Source organism: Coregonus lavaretus, assembly GCF_964263955.1.
Source record: "Coregonus lavaretus genome assembly, chromosome: 4".
Classification (NCBI taxonomy): domain Eukaryota; kingdom Metazoa; phylum Chordata; class Actinopteri; order Salmoniformes; family Salmonidae; genus Coregonus; species Coregonus lavaretus.
In genome coordinates, this window is record NC_139991.1 from 57,282,109 (window position 1) to 57,301,461 (window position 19,353).

General features: G+C 40.5%; 1 protein-coding gene and 1 long non-coding RNA gene across 2 annotated transcripts in view; one reads left to right on the forward strand and one right to left on the reverse strand.

Moving 5' to 3' along the window:
- Positions 1-19,353, reverse strand: part of LOC311127976 — a 1,008,662-nt gene that overhangs the window by 602,544 nt on the left and 386,765 nt on the right. The gene's annotated exons all lie outside the window — the stretch shown is intronic.
- On the forward strand, positions 92-18,856 carry LOC311128512 (trafficking protein particle complex subunit 13). Its single transcript, XM_084160705.1, has 13 exons — positions 92-197; positions 3,406-3,474; positions 8,098-8,197; positions 8,529-8,613; positions 8,738-8,865; positions 9,050-9,122; positions 9,559-9,603; positions 10,015-10,032; positions 11,519-11,652; positions 12,026-12,224; positions 12,860-12,960; positions 18,237-18,384; positions 18,531-18,856. Exons 1-13 carry the CDS (start codon positions 152-154, stop codon positions 18,636-18,638), a joined length of 1,254 nt encoding a protein of 417 aa, XP_084016831.1. The 5' UTR covers positions 92-151; the 3' UTR covers positions 18,639-18,856.

The window sequence follows — 19,353 nt, forward strand, 5'->3', positions numbered from 1 at the left end:
CTTTAATGGGGAAAATGTGGAAATACAATTTGACGTGACACCTGTGTACTACAATGCTACCACAAGAGGGCTCTCACAAGATTGTCCTTCTGCGTGTCCTGTAGTCAGCTGATATTGCCAGGTGAAAGTTCAACCGAACTCTTCAGACAAAATGGAAGTAAATCAGGCAAAACAAGAGCATCTACTTGCTTTAAAAGGTATTTTACTGAGTTAAATAAATGGCAACAGTGTATAAAACAATGTGCTTAAGCAATATAATGGGTAGGGTCGCGTTAAACATTTTTGTTATGTGGATATCTGAAAAGAGGTTGTTTACATCTGACACTGACAGCTAGTTGGCTAACGTTAGCTAATACTGGCTTACAAGCTAGCTGCCAAGCTAACGTCAAATAAGCTTTGTAACTGAAAGATGATGAACGAGCTAGCTCGCTGACTACCTAGTATCGAGCAGTGTTGACGGTGTCTATTTTCTGTTCATTTTTAATAGCCAACCTTCTTAGCTAACTAGCTAGCTAGCCAGCCAACAATATTCTGTCAAATCATTTGCCATATATAATTCATTAATCATTTGCATACTATAACCTAAGTTGTTCGCCTATAACGACCTACTATACCATTATACTATAACCAATGTGTCCTTTATTTAGCTAATGGTGGATTATGTCCTCCTAGCTGTATAGCTACGTATTTAGCTAGCCTCTGCCATCTTGCTAGTTAGTTAGCAAGCTCAAATAACCTAATGCTGTTGATCTGATGATGAGCGTTTCTTACCTGTCCACTACTTGACTATTCACTCAAAAAGTTAAAGTTTGCATTTGTACTTCTTTGAGACCTCAACGTAGCTACAGTATGCTGAATACACCAGTGTCAGACATTTTGATAGACCCATTCAAATAGCAAGCTACCTGGTATGTATTAGGACTGGTTACCCTAATATTATCACAGATGAAAGGGGAAGTTATCATTTGGTATTGTCATTGTAATAAGCAGCACGCAGCATCATATTAGAGGACTGGGTGTACAATAACTTTTCCTAAATTATTAATCAGAGAACACCTGACAAAGAAAGACTGCTGTGGCAAGGAGAAATTCTAACATTTATTTGGATAGTACCAGTGGCGGCTCCTGAAAAAATTCTCAGGAGGGGCAATTTTTCTGATGATTTAGGTGACCTACACACATTTTTAAAAAGATATGTCCAGCAACAACATGAAGACAGGGGCAGCATATAAGTCAATACCAGAAGCATTTATTGACTGATCTCAAAAGTGTTGGCTTACAAAAGCAAAATAAGTTATCACAGTAAAAATAATCAAGGGTGTTCTTTCACATTCCTCAACACTGCATAAACAATATGTATGGCTTTGTAAAAATGAACAACCATATTCTGGCCAATTGTATAGATTTGTAAATATGAACAACCATATTCTGGCCAATTGTATAGATTTGTAAAAATGAACATGAACAGATTTTTAATTTTTTTGAATGGCAGTACCTTTCAAACATGTCTGCTTGCAGTAAGGTAGCACTCACAAGGTGGCCAGAGAAAGAGAACCTTTCTTTGGTGTGATCCAGGATGGTGTTGCAGACCTCTTCAGACAGCCTCTGCTTCTCCTCTTCTCTCAAAGCTGTTCTGGGTCTTTTGGCTCCTGTTGCTTCTTGCAGCTGCTGTTGAGAGGAGTCCCTGAAGGCAAACAGACCAATGTGTTTGTTGGCTTTGTACAGTATTGTTGTCTATGTGATGCACAGGTATATGCAATGTATCCATGTATAGTACAAATACTTCAGTTCCACTTAAAATGGGCAGGGATGCATAAAGTCTTTAGTGTTTAAGTTAGCCTTTGTGTCTCACATAGCCTGGATGTTCAGCACAGTATACAGTGGTGCTCATAAGCTTATGATCCCATGCTAAAGTTGACTAAAAAGAGGAATAAAAAAGAAAAGAAAATTGGTGTCCTTAAAGGTTGGATTTTCCAACTTTTTTAATTAAGTCATTAAGATCAATTTCCAAAAGATGATTTTTTTATTTTTTTATTCCTCTTTTTAGTCAGCTTTAGAATGTGTTCATACACTTATGAGCACCACTGTACAGTACACATAGTATATAAAATAAGATAGATTACACCACTGGCCATATATAATGACAATAATGTAATTTCAAACACAAATGCAGTCTCCTTTCATGCATACATTTTCAAATAAAGCTCTGCTTTGAGAAAGATCGAATGATATTGTTTAATCTTTATCTTACCTTATGGCCTGCACACTGCTTGCGAAGCTGTCGAGGGCACGTTTGATAAAGACAGCATCGATGTCCTTATTCTGTAGCTTCTGGTACGGTGGGCTGGTCAAATGAACCCAATGAACCCGTCCGGATGGCTTCAAAACATTCTATGAGGTCGTCTCGATTCTCGTAGACAGTGTTCACGACTCTGCTGTTGCTAACCTCATCGTTGTGGCGGCGGACAGCTAGCCTGTATCCCTCATCCAGTTGAGTGGCAATATTCACTCTCACCAAAGCAGAAAATCTCAAACAGCTATCAATGTGGGTCTTTGACAGCTCATTTTTCTTAATTTTTTCTGAAAGATGGTGCATGTCGGTTACACCAGTCGCTGTCCAAGCGTTGCTGTCTGCCGTTCATGGTTACGTTACGTTACGTATGACGAAAGCGCGTAAGTGCAAGCCCTCAGACACCCATAGAGAATGTATTGAAAGCTCAGAAATTTGAAAAAAAAATATTTTACATTAGAGGCTATGAGAGACTTCTGGGCGATTTTCAACCTGACTGAAATCGCCCCAAAACGGGCGGGGACATTTGAAGCACGACTTTAGCCTGATTGGACATTTAGTGGCTGGCAGATCAGACGTGAACACTGAACTACTGTTGCCATGATATAATTGATTAGAAAAAAAATCCCTTCCTTTTCCCGTTTGGCAGTGCGTCGCCCATATCGCCCTATTGAACACACCGCCCATGGATAGTACCCTTCATATGGTTTATAGATCCTCAACTAATCTAACTATTAAAGAACTGAAACTAACCACTGATTTGAACCATCTAATCGGGAAAACAATAACCCTAGACCCCTTATTTTAACCTAAACCTAATCTTAGCCACAGCCTCACATGCAGTCTAGTTGCATGCAACATCTTGCATGCAAGCGAGTTACAGTTGTTAGTTTGTTGATAGTTTGATCTTCCATAGGCCATCTAGGCCTATAGGGGACTATCCAAATAAAGTAGGGTCTGGAAAAGACGCTAAAGGAGGCTGTTCTCATCTGGCATTAGGATATCTAGGCTGTTTGAGATAGGTCTAGATTTCCCATGGAATTTCCATCTAAAATTGCAAGCAGTAAACTAGCCTAAGCCTAACTGAACTATGTTTGCTCCTTTGGCTTTCACAGTGATGCGGTTAACAAAACCCACTCTCTTCACTAACATGCCAGTGACATGTGAAGATAGAGACCTCCCAGGTAAGCCTCTTGATTTATTTTACCGCCAACATGTAGTAGAGTTGTAGAATCTTATTAGGCCTAACCAATTTGCTTTGCAGCAGTGATTCTAAATACAGTGCCTTCGGAAGGTATTCAGACCCCTTGACTTTTTCCACATTTTGTTACGTTACAGCCTTATTCTAAAACAGATTTAAAAAATAATAATCCTCAACATGACTGGAAGTCGCTTTGAATAAAAGTGTCTGCTAAATGGCATATATTATAGGGTTATATTATATGTTATATATTATAATTTCAAGTCTACAGTAGGCTTATGGTAAAAGCATTGATATAACTGACTACTTCCATGTAGTGCTATAAATCCCTGGTCCATACCAACACATTCACATGTCATATTTCTCTTTGAAATCAGTATTCCTCAGAGAGAAAAACAGATGCACGATTCTACATTTCACAACCCATGGGAACATTATTTATTACAAAACTGCATTCATATATTCATTGGACCGATATGTATGAGAACGTGTAAATCAGCTAAGCTTTCCTTTACTGGGGTTAAGCCTCCAGTTAAAATTCCAGGCATGACGACAGTGAAATGAATTGAGCCAATACATTAATTAACCTTTGAAAATATGTGAAGTCGGTAATCAATAATAAAGCCAGCCAGCCACATCTATCTGCCTCCTCCACGGAATCACTAAGAGATCCCAGGAATGGCTCCGTCTAACCGGCTCCCAAATTTAGTCGTGCAGGCCTAAAGAGAATTTACAGTGTTTATTTTTCCTTCTGCTGGAGGCCTCCCTACTGCAATGTGAGCGCTGTGCTGGAAACCCAACTCTGCTGAACCCATAAATCACAGTGACACTTCTGGGTAGGGATGCTATTTATACAGGGGGGAGAAATGAAATGAAGGCATATCTGGCCGTAAATCGAAATGAACGACTAGAACACGATATAGGATAAATAAAATAACTTGTGAAAGTTTTTATGCCACCCAGCTCTCGTATCTCCCACGCTGCTCCTCTGAAGGCTACCTTTCACTCAAAGATTTAGAACATTGACATTGATCATCAATATTAAAGCTACAAAACTTACAGGGCCCATATGAGGAGACTGACTGACTATTAGACCTGGTAGTGACAGTTTCCATAGTGCCCTAAAACAGAGAGAATATCTGGAGAATTTTTTTTTATAGATATAGAGTCCAACATTGCTGGCATTGTGTCAAGTTCTTTATGTGCCTCAACAACACTTAGCTAGATGCAGTGCTAGATCAGAAAGTATTCACACCATTTGACTTTTTCCACATTTTGTGTTACAGCATGAATTGAAAATTGATTAAATTGAGATTTTGTGTCACTGATCTACACACAGTACACCATAATGTCAAAGTGGAATTATGTTTTTAGAAGTGTTTATGAAAGATTAAATGTCTTGAGTCAATAAGTATTCAACCCTTTTGTTATGGCAAGCCTAAATAAGTTAAGGAGTAAAAATGTGCTTAACAAGTCACAATAAGTTGCATTGACTCACTCTGTGCAATAATATTGTTTAACATGATTTTTAAATTACTACCCCATCTCTGTATCCCACACGTACAATTACCTGTAAGGTCCCTCCGTCGAGCAGTGAATTTCAAGCACAGATTCAATCACAAAGACCAGGGAGTTTTTCCAATGGTTCGCAAAGAAGGGCACCTATTGCAAAAAACAAAAAAGAACAGACATTAAATATCCCTTTGAGTGTGAAGTTATTAATTACACTTTGGATTGTGTATCAATACACCCAGTCACTACAAAGATACTGGCGCCCTTCCTAACTCAGTTGCCGGAGAGGAAGGAAACCGCTCAGGGATATCACCATGAGGCCAATGGTGATTTTAAAACAGTTACAGAGTTTAATGGCTGTGATTGTAGATAACTAAGCATGGAAAACAACATTTCAGTTACTTCCCAATACTAACATGAATGACAGATTGAAAAGAAGGATGCCTGTACAGAATACAAATATTTCAAAACATGCATCCTAATTGTGATAAGGCACTAAAGTAATATTGCAAAAAATGTGGCAAAGAAATACATGTTTTGTAATGAGTACAAAGGTTATGTTTGGGGCAAATCCATCACAACTCATCACTGAGTACCCGTCTTCATATTTTCAAGCATGGTGGTGGCTGCATCATGTTATGGGTATGCTTGTCATCACCCAGGAGTTTTTAAGGATCAAAATAAATGGAATCGAGCTAAGCACAGGGAAAATCCTAGAGGAAAACCTGGTTCAGTCTACTTTCCAACAGACACTGGGAGACAAATTCAGCTTTCAGCAGGACAATTACCTAAAACACAAGGCCAAATATACACTGGAATTGCTTACCCAGACGACATTGAAAGTTCCTGATTGGCCTAGTTACAGTTTTGACTTAAATCTGCTTGAAAATCTATGGCAAGTCTTGAAAATTGATGTCTAGCAATGGTCAACAACCAACTTGATACAGTGCATTCGGAAAGTATTCAGACCCCTTGACCTTTTCCACATTTTGTTACGTTACAGCCTTATACTAAAATTGATGAAATTAATTGTTTTCCTCATCAATCTACACAATACCCCATAATGACAAAGCAAAAACAGGTTTTTAGACATTTTTGCAAATGTATTAAAAATAAAAAACAGAAATACCTTATTTACATAAGTATTCAGACCCTTTGCTATGAGACTCAAAATTGAGATCAGGTGCATCCTGTTTCCATTGATCATCCTTGAGAAGCTTCTACAACTTGATTGGAGTCCACCTGTGGTAAATTCAATTGATTGGACATGATTTGGAAAGGCACACACCTGTCTATATAAGGTTCCACAGTTGACAGTGCATGTCAGAGAAAAAACCAAGCCATGAGGTCAAAGTAATTGTCCGTAGAGCTCCGAGACAGGATTGTGTCGAGGCACAGATCTGGGGAAGGGTACCAAAACCTTTCTGCAGCATTGAAGGTTCCCAAGAACACAGTGGCCTCCATCATTCTTAAATGGAAGAAATTTGGAACCACCAAGACTCTTCCTAGAACTGGCCGCCCGGCCAAACTGAGCAATCGGGGAGAAGGGCCTTGCTCAGGGAGGTGACCAAGAACCCGATGGTCACTCTGACAGAGCTCCAGAGTTCCTCTGTGGAGATGGGAGAACCTTCCAGAAGGACAACCATCTCTGCAGCACTCCACCAATCAGACCTTTATGGTAGAGTGGCCAGACGGAAGCCACTCCTCAGTAAAAGGCACATGACAGCCCGCTTGGAGTTTGTGAAAAGGCACCTAAATGACTCTCAGACCATGAGAAACAAGAATCTCTGGTCTGATGAAACCAAGATTGAACTCTTTGGCCTGAATGCGAAGCGTCACGTCTGGAGGAAACCTGGCACCATCCCTACGTTGAAGCATGGTGGTGGCAGCATCATGCTGTGGAGATGTTTTTCAGCGGCAGGGACTGGGAGACTAGTCAGGATCGAAAGAAAGATGAATGGAGCAAAGTACAGAGAGATCCTTGATGAAAACCTGCTCCAGAGCGCTCAGTACCTCAGACTGGGGCAAAGGTTCACCTTCCAACAGGACAACGACCCTAAGCACAGCCAAGACAACACAGGAGTGGCTTTGGGACAAATCTCTGAATGTCCTTGAGTGGCCCAGCCAGAGCCCGGACTTGAACCCGATCTAACATCTCTGGAGAGACTTGAAAATAGCTGTGCAGCGACGCTCCCCATCCAACCTGACAGAGCTTGAGAGGATCTGCAGAGAAGAATGGGAGAAACTCCCCAAATACAGGTGTACCAAGCTTGTAGCGTAATACCAAAGAAGACTCGAGGCTGTAATCGCTGCCAAAGGTGCTTTAACAAAGTACTGAGTAAAGGGTCTGAATACTTATGTAAATGTGATATTTCCGTTTTTCCCCAAAAATAATTCTAAAGACCTGTTTTTACTTTGTCATCATGAGGTATTGTGTGTAGACAATTTAATCAATTTTAGAATAAGGCTGTAACATAACAACGTGGAAAAAGTGAAGGGGTGTGAAAACTATCTGAATGCACTCTATATTGTACAATTTTTTATTTATTTATTTCACTTTTATTTAACCAGGTAATCCAATTGAGATCAAGTTCTCATTTACAACTGCAACCTGGCCAAGATAAAGCAAAGCAGTGCGATTAAAAACAACAACACAGAGTTACATATGGAATAAACAAAAACGTACAGTCAATAACACAATAGAAAATATGAAATATATATACAGTGTGTGCAAATGTAGTAAGTTATTGGGTAAGTTAAGTAAGTTAACTTACCCAAAAAGACTCACAGCTATAATCGCTGCCAAAGGTGATACTAACATGTATTGACTCAAGGGGTTCAATACTTATCTAATCAAGATATATTAGTGTTTTATTTTATTTATTTATTTTTTGAATTTTTCTTCCACTTTGACATTAGAGTATTCTGTGTAGATTATTCATCAAAAATTACAATTAAATACATTTTAATCCCACTTTGTAACACAACCAAATGTGGAAAAAGTCAATGGGTGTGAATACTTTCTGAAAGCAGTGTATGAGAGTAATTTGTGTGTGTGACTGTGTGTGTACATGTGCGTGCGCGCATTCTACAGGGGATTTGTTTGGTCGGCTAATGAAGGAGGACCCATCCACTATTAAAGGAGCAGAGGCATTAATGCTGGGAGAGATGCTCACACTACCTCAGAACTTTGGGTAAATAACACTACAGCAACAACTGTAGTGAACTGTTTGACATATAGAGCAGGATGAAACATGTATAGGCACACACAACTAGCATTTAACAATCAGACCGGCAGTTTATATCTTTCATTCCCCCTGGCCGATCATTTCTGTCTTTATCTCTTGATCTGTTTCAGTGTAGAATCATCACATTTCTTGCAAGACAACCTTTCACAGGAATACTTAGCCTTAATTTTGGCCATCATTTTCACCGAAAAGCATAGTCTTGTTTCTGTTCTTCAGTGGGCATGTGAGTCCATTGTCTTTGTGTGTGACTCTTGCGTAACAATTGTTCTCTGCACAGAAATATTTTCCTTGGCGAGACCTTCTCAAGTTACATTAGTGTGCATAATGACAGCACCCAGGAGGTCAAGGACATACTAGTAAAGGTACAGTACAGATATACATAAATCCAATGGAAACATGTTTAACCAATCTCTTTCTCATTGATGAATTCACTTGTCCTATTCACACTATTTTAAGTGAAATCCCAATTTATTTCATGTCTTACAGGCAGACCTGCAGACCAGCTCTCAGAGGCTAAACCTATCAGCGTCCAACAATGCAGTCACAGAGCTGAAGCCTGAGTCCTGCATCGATGATGTCATCCACCACGAAGTCAAAGAGATTGGAACTCACATGTATGTTTCCTTTCTGACATGGACTAATTCTTAAATAACATACTTTTGACCATTGCCCTATGTAATTCTGGGAGAAGGGTGTCTCTCGAGACAACAGTGGGGAATATAAACAGCAACACATCTGCAAAGATACTTAGGAGTTCATTTGAATGCTAATATTCAAGGATTTCGGTCTCTATTCTAGCTTGGTTTGTGCAGTCAGTTATACCACACAGGCGGGAGAGAAGCTATACTTCAGGAAGTTCTTTAAATTTCAGGTGAGTTTCAAAGCGTCCTTTATTTGACCTCCCCCATGCTCCCTCACAGAGTTATATTAGATACCAGACCTCAACCCTGAGCAATGTCACAGGTCCATGACAGAGGAAAAGCAATTAGCAATAGCACACAAGCTTTGGCTTTTGACTACCAAACAGTCTCACTACCTACTGCCCTCAGTCTCAGAAAGGATCTGCTCTAAGTCACACAAAGAAACTAAATCCAACTTCTCCTACAGTAACAATCATTTTTGTATAAGCTATACTGACCGTTTTAAATCGAATTTCTTGGCTCATGGATTTTTGCTTTTTCAGTGATAAATGGTGATATTTTCTAATGTTGTGAAGGGAGGTTTGTCGTCGCTGTTGAATGGAGGAATATTTTGAGAAATCATTTGAGAAATCGGCATCATTTAGCTTGCAATCTATTCTCAATCAGGTTCTGAAGCCGCTCGACGTCAAAACCAAGTTCTACAATGCGGAGGTATGTTTTTTTCTCTTTCTCTCAGCTGCACTTACCTCACTCTTTTATTACCTGTACCAAAACAATGACAAATACAGTCATCCTACCGACTTATTCAACTTTCCACCTTTGTCAACATACCATCTATCTTTACTCATACATAGTCACATATTTTTCCATACATTTCCACTATCAATTCAGCCACTGGTTTTTAGATGACATCACAAACATAGAGTTTGCTGGATATCATGTTTCATTCCATGGTCAGGCATTTCCATTGGTGACACATAGTCAAATTAGCTTTTTATTCCCTAATTTGCATATTAGTAGCATTTAATTTGTTAGCGGATGAAACAAGATGCATTGTCACTTTCATTTGGCATGTAACCTTCATTTGTTTATTGTCTCTTGTGTTTTTATTTTCTCCATTAGAGTGACCTCAGTTCCGTGGTAATCGTTCTTTCAGTTTTCATTGCTCTTAACTCTCGCTTTCTTAATCCTTATTGCAGCAACGTCTGTCTGTCTTTCTATGGAGCCAATGAGCATGAGCAACGGCAAAATAAGGGAAAAGCATGCAGGGGGGAAACAATATGAAGAATAAAAACTCATATAGTAAGACTTCACTTCTCACAAAGAAAACAGATGTGTGATGCTGCTTTAGTAAAGGTCCATCAAAGGCTTTTCCCACTATTTTGCCTTTACTCTGATTTTTTTCTCTTCGACGCTTGTGCCCTCTCGCTAACTCATCTCTCACAGGACTTGTGCAATCGGGCAGTAGGTGGGCGTGGTGCCAGAGAGATTCATGGGAAATAGAATGGAAGCTTTGGGAGTGCATTGATCAAACAATCCATCCTCATAGGGTGAAATCGACATCATGGGTCTAGGCTAGGGCGGGTTTCTAAATGGCAACCTATTGCCTATATAGTGCACTGCTTTTGACCAGGGCCCGTAAGGCTCTGGTCAAAAGTAGTGAACTATATAGTGAATAGGGGGCCATTTCAGACAGAGCCTAGGTCTGTATGATTGTAGTGGGGTTTCCATTTCTACTGGTCTTTTGAATGATTGGATTCGAATGTAGATTTGAATTATGATTTTCAATTTAAATCCAGTACCAATCTCTGATGGGAAGGGCTGTACATTTTAATGAGGATTTTAGTGTTGGTGATTATTAATCTGATTATATGAATTTATATGTTTATTTCACTCTTTATCTAAAAGAAACTCTTTCAAGAGTCAGAATAAATCAGATCAAGTGAAACGTTCTTCAAATAAAGCTCTGGACAAAAGTAGCTGCACTAAATGGGGTATATGGGGTGCTATTTGAGATGTGTCCAATCAGTTTTTTGTGTTGGGTTTGATGACAGGTCAGGCTCAGCATGGGAGATGTGGAGAGGTGCTCTGCTCTGTAACAATAACCCCAGTCTGTCTGTCTGTCCGTCTGGCAGAATGTTTCTGTCTGTGGTCCCTACTTAATCACTAGCATTTGAATTTCAGGCATGAACTAATCTCTGAGCGCTCCTCTGTTCAGTTGAGTACTAATCCACTCCTCAAAGGTAAACTGAGCAGACTTTGCTACTCCATTTTGGCCCTGCTGGTTGATTTAAATAGTATTGACGAAGGTATGAAAACCCTGTCTTACTGGGGTTCTAATGATGTCGTAATATTTCTGACACATTCATACATGCCAAAATCTAGTGTAAGTTATACAGGTATTTTGTGGTGTTTTCTAGAATCTAACTGTATGTCACATGTTTTCAGAAAAATCTGACACACACTAGGCCTAAATGAAATCTACAACTTCCCCTTGAGGGGCCAATACGCTGTAAAGTACATTGAAAGGAATTGAAGTCAGAGTGCTGCCCAGTTAAGTCCTTTGAGGTGGTGTTCCTCTAGTTAGCGGCTAACGTTAGCGCTGACCCCTTACCCCCGCCCCCAGACAGACGAGGTGTTTCTTGAGGCCCAGATCCAGAACATCACCACGTCGCCCATGTTCATGGAGAAAGTGTCCCTGGAGCCCTCCATGATGTACAATGTCACCGAGCTCAACACCGTGGAGACTGGGGACGAAGGGTAAGGGGGATACATACACACACACACATATTTTAGTGTTATGTTTGGATTGTACAGTAAAAAGGCATTAATTTAAGAAAGATATACGTGTGAAGAAGAGAAAGGGAACTCGACAAGAGTATCTGTATAGATTATGCTAGCATGATATCTTCTTTTTTCTGGTGTCAATTTCTAGTGTTATTTTACTGCTTTTTTGTTGAAACATTTTGACTGTGAAAGCTGTATGACTATTCTGATTGAAATCTATGCTGCGTACGAGATACCGCATTCACTCGGCCAAGTTTTCTCACTGTCGCTCAAGGCGCCCCCACTATGTCAAAGGTAATAGGTTTTCAGTGTCAGCTCAGACTTCTCCACCCTGACTGTGTTCCAGAACGTCTACGTTTGGGAAGATGTCTTACCTGCAGCCCATGGACACGCGCCAGTACCTCTACTGCCTGAAGCCCAAATCGGAGTTTGCAGAGAAGGCGGGCGTCATCAAGGGCGTGACGGTCATCGGTAAACTGGACATTGTGTGGAAGACCAACTTAGGAGAGAAAGGAAGGCTGCAGACAAGCCAGCTACAGAGAATGGTACCAGAGCATTCTAAGTTACATGATATGGTTCTTAGTTAAAGTATATGGTTGTTGCATAACAGGACATTCTCAGTCTCAATGCTGTGGTTGTCTTTGTTGTAGTTTGTTGAGTGGTGGTGTTGATGTTGTTCTTGTCAGTCATACCTGGGCTGTTGACAAATGTGACTCATTGGACAATTACTATGAAAATAACATAGCTCAAAATGAAGATGATATTCTCAATTATTCTTAATTGGGTAATGTAGTCATTCTACAGTTTCCAAATTGGTCTACAATTGCATCACCTAAATTATGCAAAATGTGATGTCTCAAAGCCTGTTGCCCAGGGGTACCAACCAGACGACCACCCAAAAATACAAAACACAGTGCAATCTAAAGTGGCCTATACCATGGTCCCAGATGATGCGCTTCTTAAGCTTAAAATGAAGAAAATCGGTCCAGAAAGTATCTGTGCTATTGCCTGGATCGGACAGTGTAATTATTTAATTTGTGTTGACCAGTATGAGTTGGTTTTCCTCTTGACTCCTTATAAAAATAAACTCCAGCATACCAGTAACCTGGATGCTTCCAACAATTTAATGGATCTCAGTCGACCTTCAACAGGGTATTGTTTTTCCACTTGTCTCTGCCAGGCTCCAGGTTATGGAGACGTCAGACTATCACTGGAGATGATCCCAGACACCGTCAACCTAGAGGAACCCTTCGACATCACCTGTAAAATCACCAACTGCAGGTATAGTCAAATGGATGGACGGACCTATGTGTGGCAACTCTCCTGACTGTCATTATCATGCTATTCATTAATCTACAATATGATATGGACACGATAGATGGTATGTTATGACAATGATGGGCTGGTTAAAGCACATATAGACTTTTAACTAGGCTGGTTGTATGTTTTATATGCAGTACCAGTCAAATGTTTGGACACACCTACTCATTCCAGGGTGTTTCTTTATTTTAACTATTTTCTATATTGTAGAATAATAGTGAAGACATCAAAACTATGAAATAACACATATGGAATCATGTAGTAACCAAAAAAGTGTTAAACATATCAAAATATATTTTCTATTTGAGATTCTTCAAATAGCCACTCTTTGCCTTGATGACAGCTTTGCACACTCTTGGCATTCTCTCAACCAGCTTCATAAGTTAGTCACCTGCCTTTGAATTCAAGGCACACTTAACCAGCATGGCTACCACAGCATTCTGCAGCGATACGCCATCCCATCTGGTTTGGGCTTAGTGGGATTATCATTTGTTTTTCAACAGGACAATGACCCAACACACCTCCAGGCTGTGTAAGGGCTATTTGACCAAGAAGGGGAGTGATGGAGTGCTGCATCAGATGACCTGGCCTCCACAATCCCCCGATCTCAACCAATTGAGATGGTTTGGGATGAGTCGGACCGCAGAGTGAAGTAAAAGCAGCCAACAAGTGCTCGGCATATGTGGGAACTCCTTCAAGACTGTTGGAAAAGCATTCCAGGTGAAGCTGTTTGAGAGAATGCCAGGAGTGTGCAAAGCTGTCATCAAGGCAAAGGATGGCTATTTGAAGAATCTCAAATATAAAATATAGTACAAATAAAGAAAAACACTTGAATGAGTAGGTGTCCAAACTTTTGACTGGTATGTATATGTATATATATATATAGGTGGTGTTCCTCTCTCTCTCTCTCTCTATATATATATATATATATAGAGAGAGAGAGATATAGATAGATAGGACCAGTCAAAAGTTTGGACACACGTACTCATTCCAGGGTTTTTCTTTATTTTTACTATTTTCTACATTGTAGAATAATAGTGAAGACATCAAAACTATGAAATAACACATATGGAATCATTTAGTAACCAAGAAAGTGTTAAACAAATCAAAATATATTTTAGATTCTTCAAAGTAGCCACCCTTTGCCTTGATGATAGCTTTGCACACTCTTGGCATTCTTTCAACCAACTTCACCTGGAATGCTTTTCCAACCGTCTTGAAGGAGTTCCCACATATGCTGAGCACTTGTTGGCTGCTTTTCCTTCACTCTGCCGTCCGACTCATCCCAAACCATCTCAATTGGGTTGAGGTCGGGGGATTGTGGAGGCCAGGTCATCTGATGCAGCACTCCATCACTCTCCTTCTTGGTAAAATAGCCCTTACACAGCCTGGAGGTGTGTTGGGCCATTGTCCTGTTGAAAAACAAATGATAGTCACACTAAGCCCAAACCAGATGGGATGGCGTGTCGCTGCAGAATGCTGTGGTAGCCATGCTGGTTAAGTGTGCCTTGAATTCTAAATAAATCAGAGACAGTGTCACCAGCAAAGCACCCCCACACCATAACACCACCTACTCCATGCTTTACGGTGCGAACTACACATGCGGAGATCATCCGTTCACCCACACCGTTGCAGCAATTCGACCATGAAGGCCTGATTCACACATTCCCCTCCGAACAGTTGATGTTGAGATGTGTCTGTGACTTGAACTCATTTATTTGGGCTGCAATTTCTGAGGCTGGTAACTCTAATGAACTTATCCTCTGCAGCAGAGGTAACTCTGGGTCTTCCATTCCTGTGGTGGTCCTCATGAGAGCCAGTTTCATCATAGCGCTTAATGGTTTTTGCCACTGCACTTGAAGAAACTTTCAAAGTTCTTGACATTTTACGTATTGACTGACCTTTATGTCTTAAAGTTATGATGGACTTGTGGTTTCCCTTTGCTTATTTGAGCTGTTCTTGCAATAATATGGACTTGGTCTTTTACCAAATAGGGCTATCTTCTGTATGCCCCCCTACCTTGTCACAACACAACTGATTGGCTCAAACGCATTATATTTTAAGAAGGCACACCTGTTAATTGAAATTCCCGGTGACTACCTCATGAAGCTGGTTGAGAGAATGCCAAGTGTTTATTTTAATTTTTCTGGGGGTAGCTGGTTGAGAGAATGCCAAGTGTTTGCAAAGCTGTCATCAAGGCAAAGGGTGGCTATTTGAAGAATCTGAAATATACAATATATTTTGATTTGTTTAACACTTCGTTGGTTACTACGTGATTCCATATGTGTTATTTCATAGTTTTGATGTTTTCACTATTATTCTACAATGTAAAATATAGTAAAAATAAAGAAAAACCCTTGAATGAGTAGGTGTGTCCAAACGTTTGACTGGTTGTGTGTTTGTGTGTATACAGTGCATTCGGAAAGTATTCAGCCCCCTTTACTTTTTCCACATTTTGTTACATTACAGCCTAATTCAAAAATTTATTAAAATGTTTTTTTTCTTCATTAATCTACACATAAATCATGAAATGATGAAGTGAAAACAGGTTTTTAGAAATTTTTGCACATAATAAATAAAATGTTTACATAAGTATTCAGACCCTTTGCTATGAGACTCGAAATTGAGCTCAGGGGCATCCTGTTTCCATTGATCATCCTTGAGATGTTTCTACAACTTGATTGGAGTCCACCTGTAGTAAATTAAATGGATTGGACATGATTTGGAAAGGCACACACCTGTCTATATAAGGTCCCACAGTTGACAGTGCATGTCAGAGCAAAAATCAAGCCATGAGGTCGAAGGAAATGTCTGTAGAGCTCCGAGACAGGATTGTGTTGAGGCACAGATCTGGGGAAGTGTACCAAAAAATGCCTTCAGCATTGAAGGTCCCCAAGAACACAGTAGCCTCCATCATTCTTAAATGGAGGAAGTTTGGAACCACCAAGACTCTCACTAGAGCAGGCCGCCCGGCCAAACTGAGCAATCGGGGGAGAATGGCCTTGGTCAGTGAGGTGACCAAGAACCCGAAGGTCCCTCTGAAAGAGCTCCAGAGTTCCTCTGTGGAGATGGGAGAACCTTCCAGAAAGACAACCATCTCTGCAGCACTCCCCCAATCAGGCCTTTATGGTAGAGTGGCCAGACGGAAGCCGCTCCTCAGTAAAATGCACATGACAGCCTGCTTGGAGTTTGCCAAAAGGCACCTAAAGGATTCAGACCATGAGAAACAAGATTCTCTGGTCTGATGAAACCAAGATTGAATTCTTTGGCCTGAATGCCAAGTGTCATGTCTAGAGGAAACCTGGCGCCATCCCTATGGTGAAGCATGGTGGTGGCAGGATGATGCTGTGGGGATGTTTTTCAGCGGCATGGACTGGGAGACCAGTCAGGATTGCGGGAAAGATTAATGGAGCAAAGTACAGAGAGATCCTTGATAAAATCCTGCTCCAGAGCGCTCAGGACCTCAGACTGGAGCAAAGGTTCACCTTCCAACAGGACAATGACCCTAAGTACACAGCCAAGACAACGCAGGAGTGGCTTTGGGACAAGTCTCTGAATGTCCTTGAGTGGCCCAGCCGAGCCCGGACTTGAACCCAATGAACATCTCTGGAGAGACCTGAAAATAGTTGTGCAGCGACGCTCCCCATCCAACCTGACAGAGCTTGAGAGGATCTGCAGAGAAGAATGGGAGAAACTCCCCAAATACAGGTGTACCAAGCTTGTAGCGTCATACCCAAGAAGTCTCAATGCTGTAATCGCTGCCAAAGGTGCTTCAACAAAGTACTGAGTAAAGGGTCTGAATACTTACGTAAATGTGATATTTCCGTTTTAAATTTTTTATACATTTGCAAAAATGTATAACCTATTTTTGCTTTGTCATTATAGGGTATTGTGTGTAGACTGATGAAAAAACAACAACAATTTCATCAATTTTAGAAGAAGGCTGTAGCGTAACCAAATGTGGAAAAGGTCAAGGGGTCTAAATACTTTCCTAATGCACTGCGTGTATGTATAATTTTGTATTTATTTTGTATTTGACCAGGCACGTCAATTATTAACAAATTATTATTTACATTAACAGCCTGGAATGAGGCAAAAGGCCTCCTGTGGGGATTAAAAGAAAGTGTGAGAGAAGATTGACAACATAGACAGAACACACTTGGTAACAGTACAGATACATCAGCAGACAGAGAGTGGAATCAAAGCACAACAAGACAAGAGACACCACCACGCTACATGAAGGGAGAGCTATGGCAACAACACAACGTGGTACAAGCATTAATAAGGGCAGACAACAGCACAACATGGTACAAGCATTAATAAGGGCAGACAACAGCACAACATGGTACAAGCATTAATAACGGCAGACAACAGCACAACATGGTACAAGCATTAATAATGGCAGACAACAGCACAACATGGTACAAGCATTAATAACGGCAGACAACAGCACAACATGGTACAAGCATTAATAACGGCAGACAACAGCACAACATGGTACAAGCATTAATAATGGCAGACAACAGCACAACATGGTACAAGCATTAATAAGGGCAGACAACAGCACAACATGGTACAAGCATTAATAAGGGCAGACAACAGCACATGGTACAAGCATTAATAAGGGCAGACCATAGCACAACATGGTACAAGCATTAATAAGGGCAGACAACAGCACGAGGGACAAAGTAGGCAGAGACAAAGCACATCACGACAAGAAGGGATTTCACAAGACATGGCAGACCACAATACAAGCAACATAGCACAAATAATAGCAGCGCAAACAGACAGAAAACAGACACCACGATCAGCAGCCTACATTATTGGTTTGCATATCCATGACTGAGTCCTTGAAAGCTGAGACAGAGACATAACTTTCCAGCTTAAATGTTTTTTGTAAATTGTTCCAGTCGCTAGCTGCAGCGAACTGAAAAGAGGAGCGACCCAGGGATGTGTTTGCTTTGGGGACCTTTAACAGAATATGAATGGCAGATCGGGTGCTGTATTTAGAGGATGAGGGTTGCAATAGGTATCTCAGGTAAGTATCTCAGCACACCATCTTAAATCGTGGAGTTGAGTTTTGTTGGCTAGGGGGAGTGAGGCATAAGAGGATTTTGTAGTGGATTTTGCGTCTTGTATAAAGAGATGGCCAGTTTACAGAGGAATAAAAGGACTGTGATGTGTTCTTTAAGTAGGATTGGTGGCAAATCTGATGGCCAAGTTGTGTGTTGTTGCAGTGAGAGGACCATGGACCTGGTGCTGGAGATGTGTAACACCCGCTCCATCCACTGGTGCGGTGTATCAGGGAGACAGCTGGGCAAAGTCAGCCCCAGTGCCTCGCACTCTCTGCCCCTCAAACTCCTCTCCTCTGTCCAGGGCTTGCAAGTAGGTGCCCACTTCTTCACATTATAATACATTGTAACACTAAGCATAGCTAAGGCTTATTACAGTATGTTATGCTATTACTGTTAACAGTTGCAGTCAACAATCAGTTGGTGATTGTAGCTAATCACCATTTGCTTGTGTTTCAGAGTATATCTGGCCTGAGACTGACCGACACATTTCTGAAGAGGACTTATGAATACGATGACATTGCACAGGTGTGTGTGGTCTGTCCATACATGAGCCGTCAGAGCTAAGACTCTTCTAGACCATTCTAGAACTGAGCACTATAGATCTCACATCTCAATGGACCAACTACCATACTCTGCACCTATATCATCACCTTACACTTACTGTACACACCCCAAGGTGATCATGTTTTAACAGATGTTATGTTTTTAATGTTTTCTTTGCAAAAAAAAATCATGATTTTAAATTAATGTGCATTTAAATGTGAATAAAAACGTTAACTTAATCCCTAGTTTGTTGTGCTTCGCTAAAATCTTTATTATTCTGCACTATATAAGTACAAATCTGCTTCCGAAGTGATTTAATTATATGATTTCACACAAGACTCACAGAACAAAAAAACTATCAATTTCAATACATTTTATTGAGGCGTATATTTTTTGACGAAACATTATGCTGCTCTGTTTTACAAGCATATTCATTAGCTTCAATTAAGTGTCTGACAATAAATATCAGATGGAAAAGCATGCAAAATCAACAAGGCTGAAGAAGTCCCATACTATCAACATTGCTTCAGTGATGTCAAATGAAACAGAATCAAAAGGGAAATGGCATTGACATAATGACGTGTGTTTGCTATGGTTGCAATGACTAGTACATACAGGGTGGGGTGGGGGGGGTGCAGACATGGTCACTATACATACTTTCAAGGACATACTTTCCTTTATCTTCAAATTAGCAGTCTGATAATTGTTATCCAAAGCAATGACAGAGATCCACATG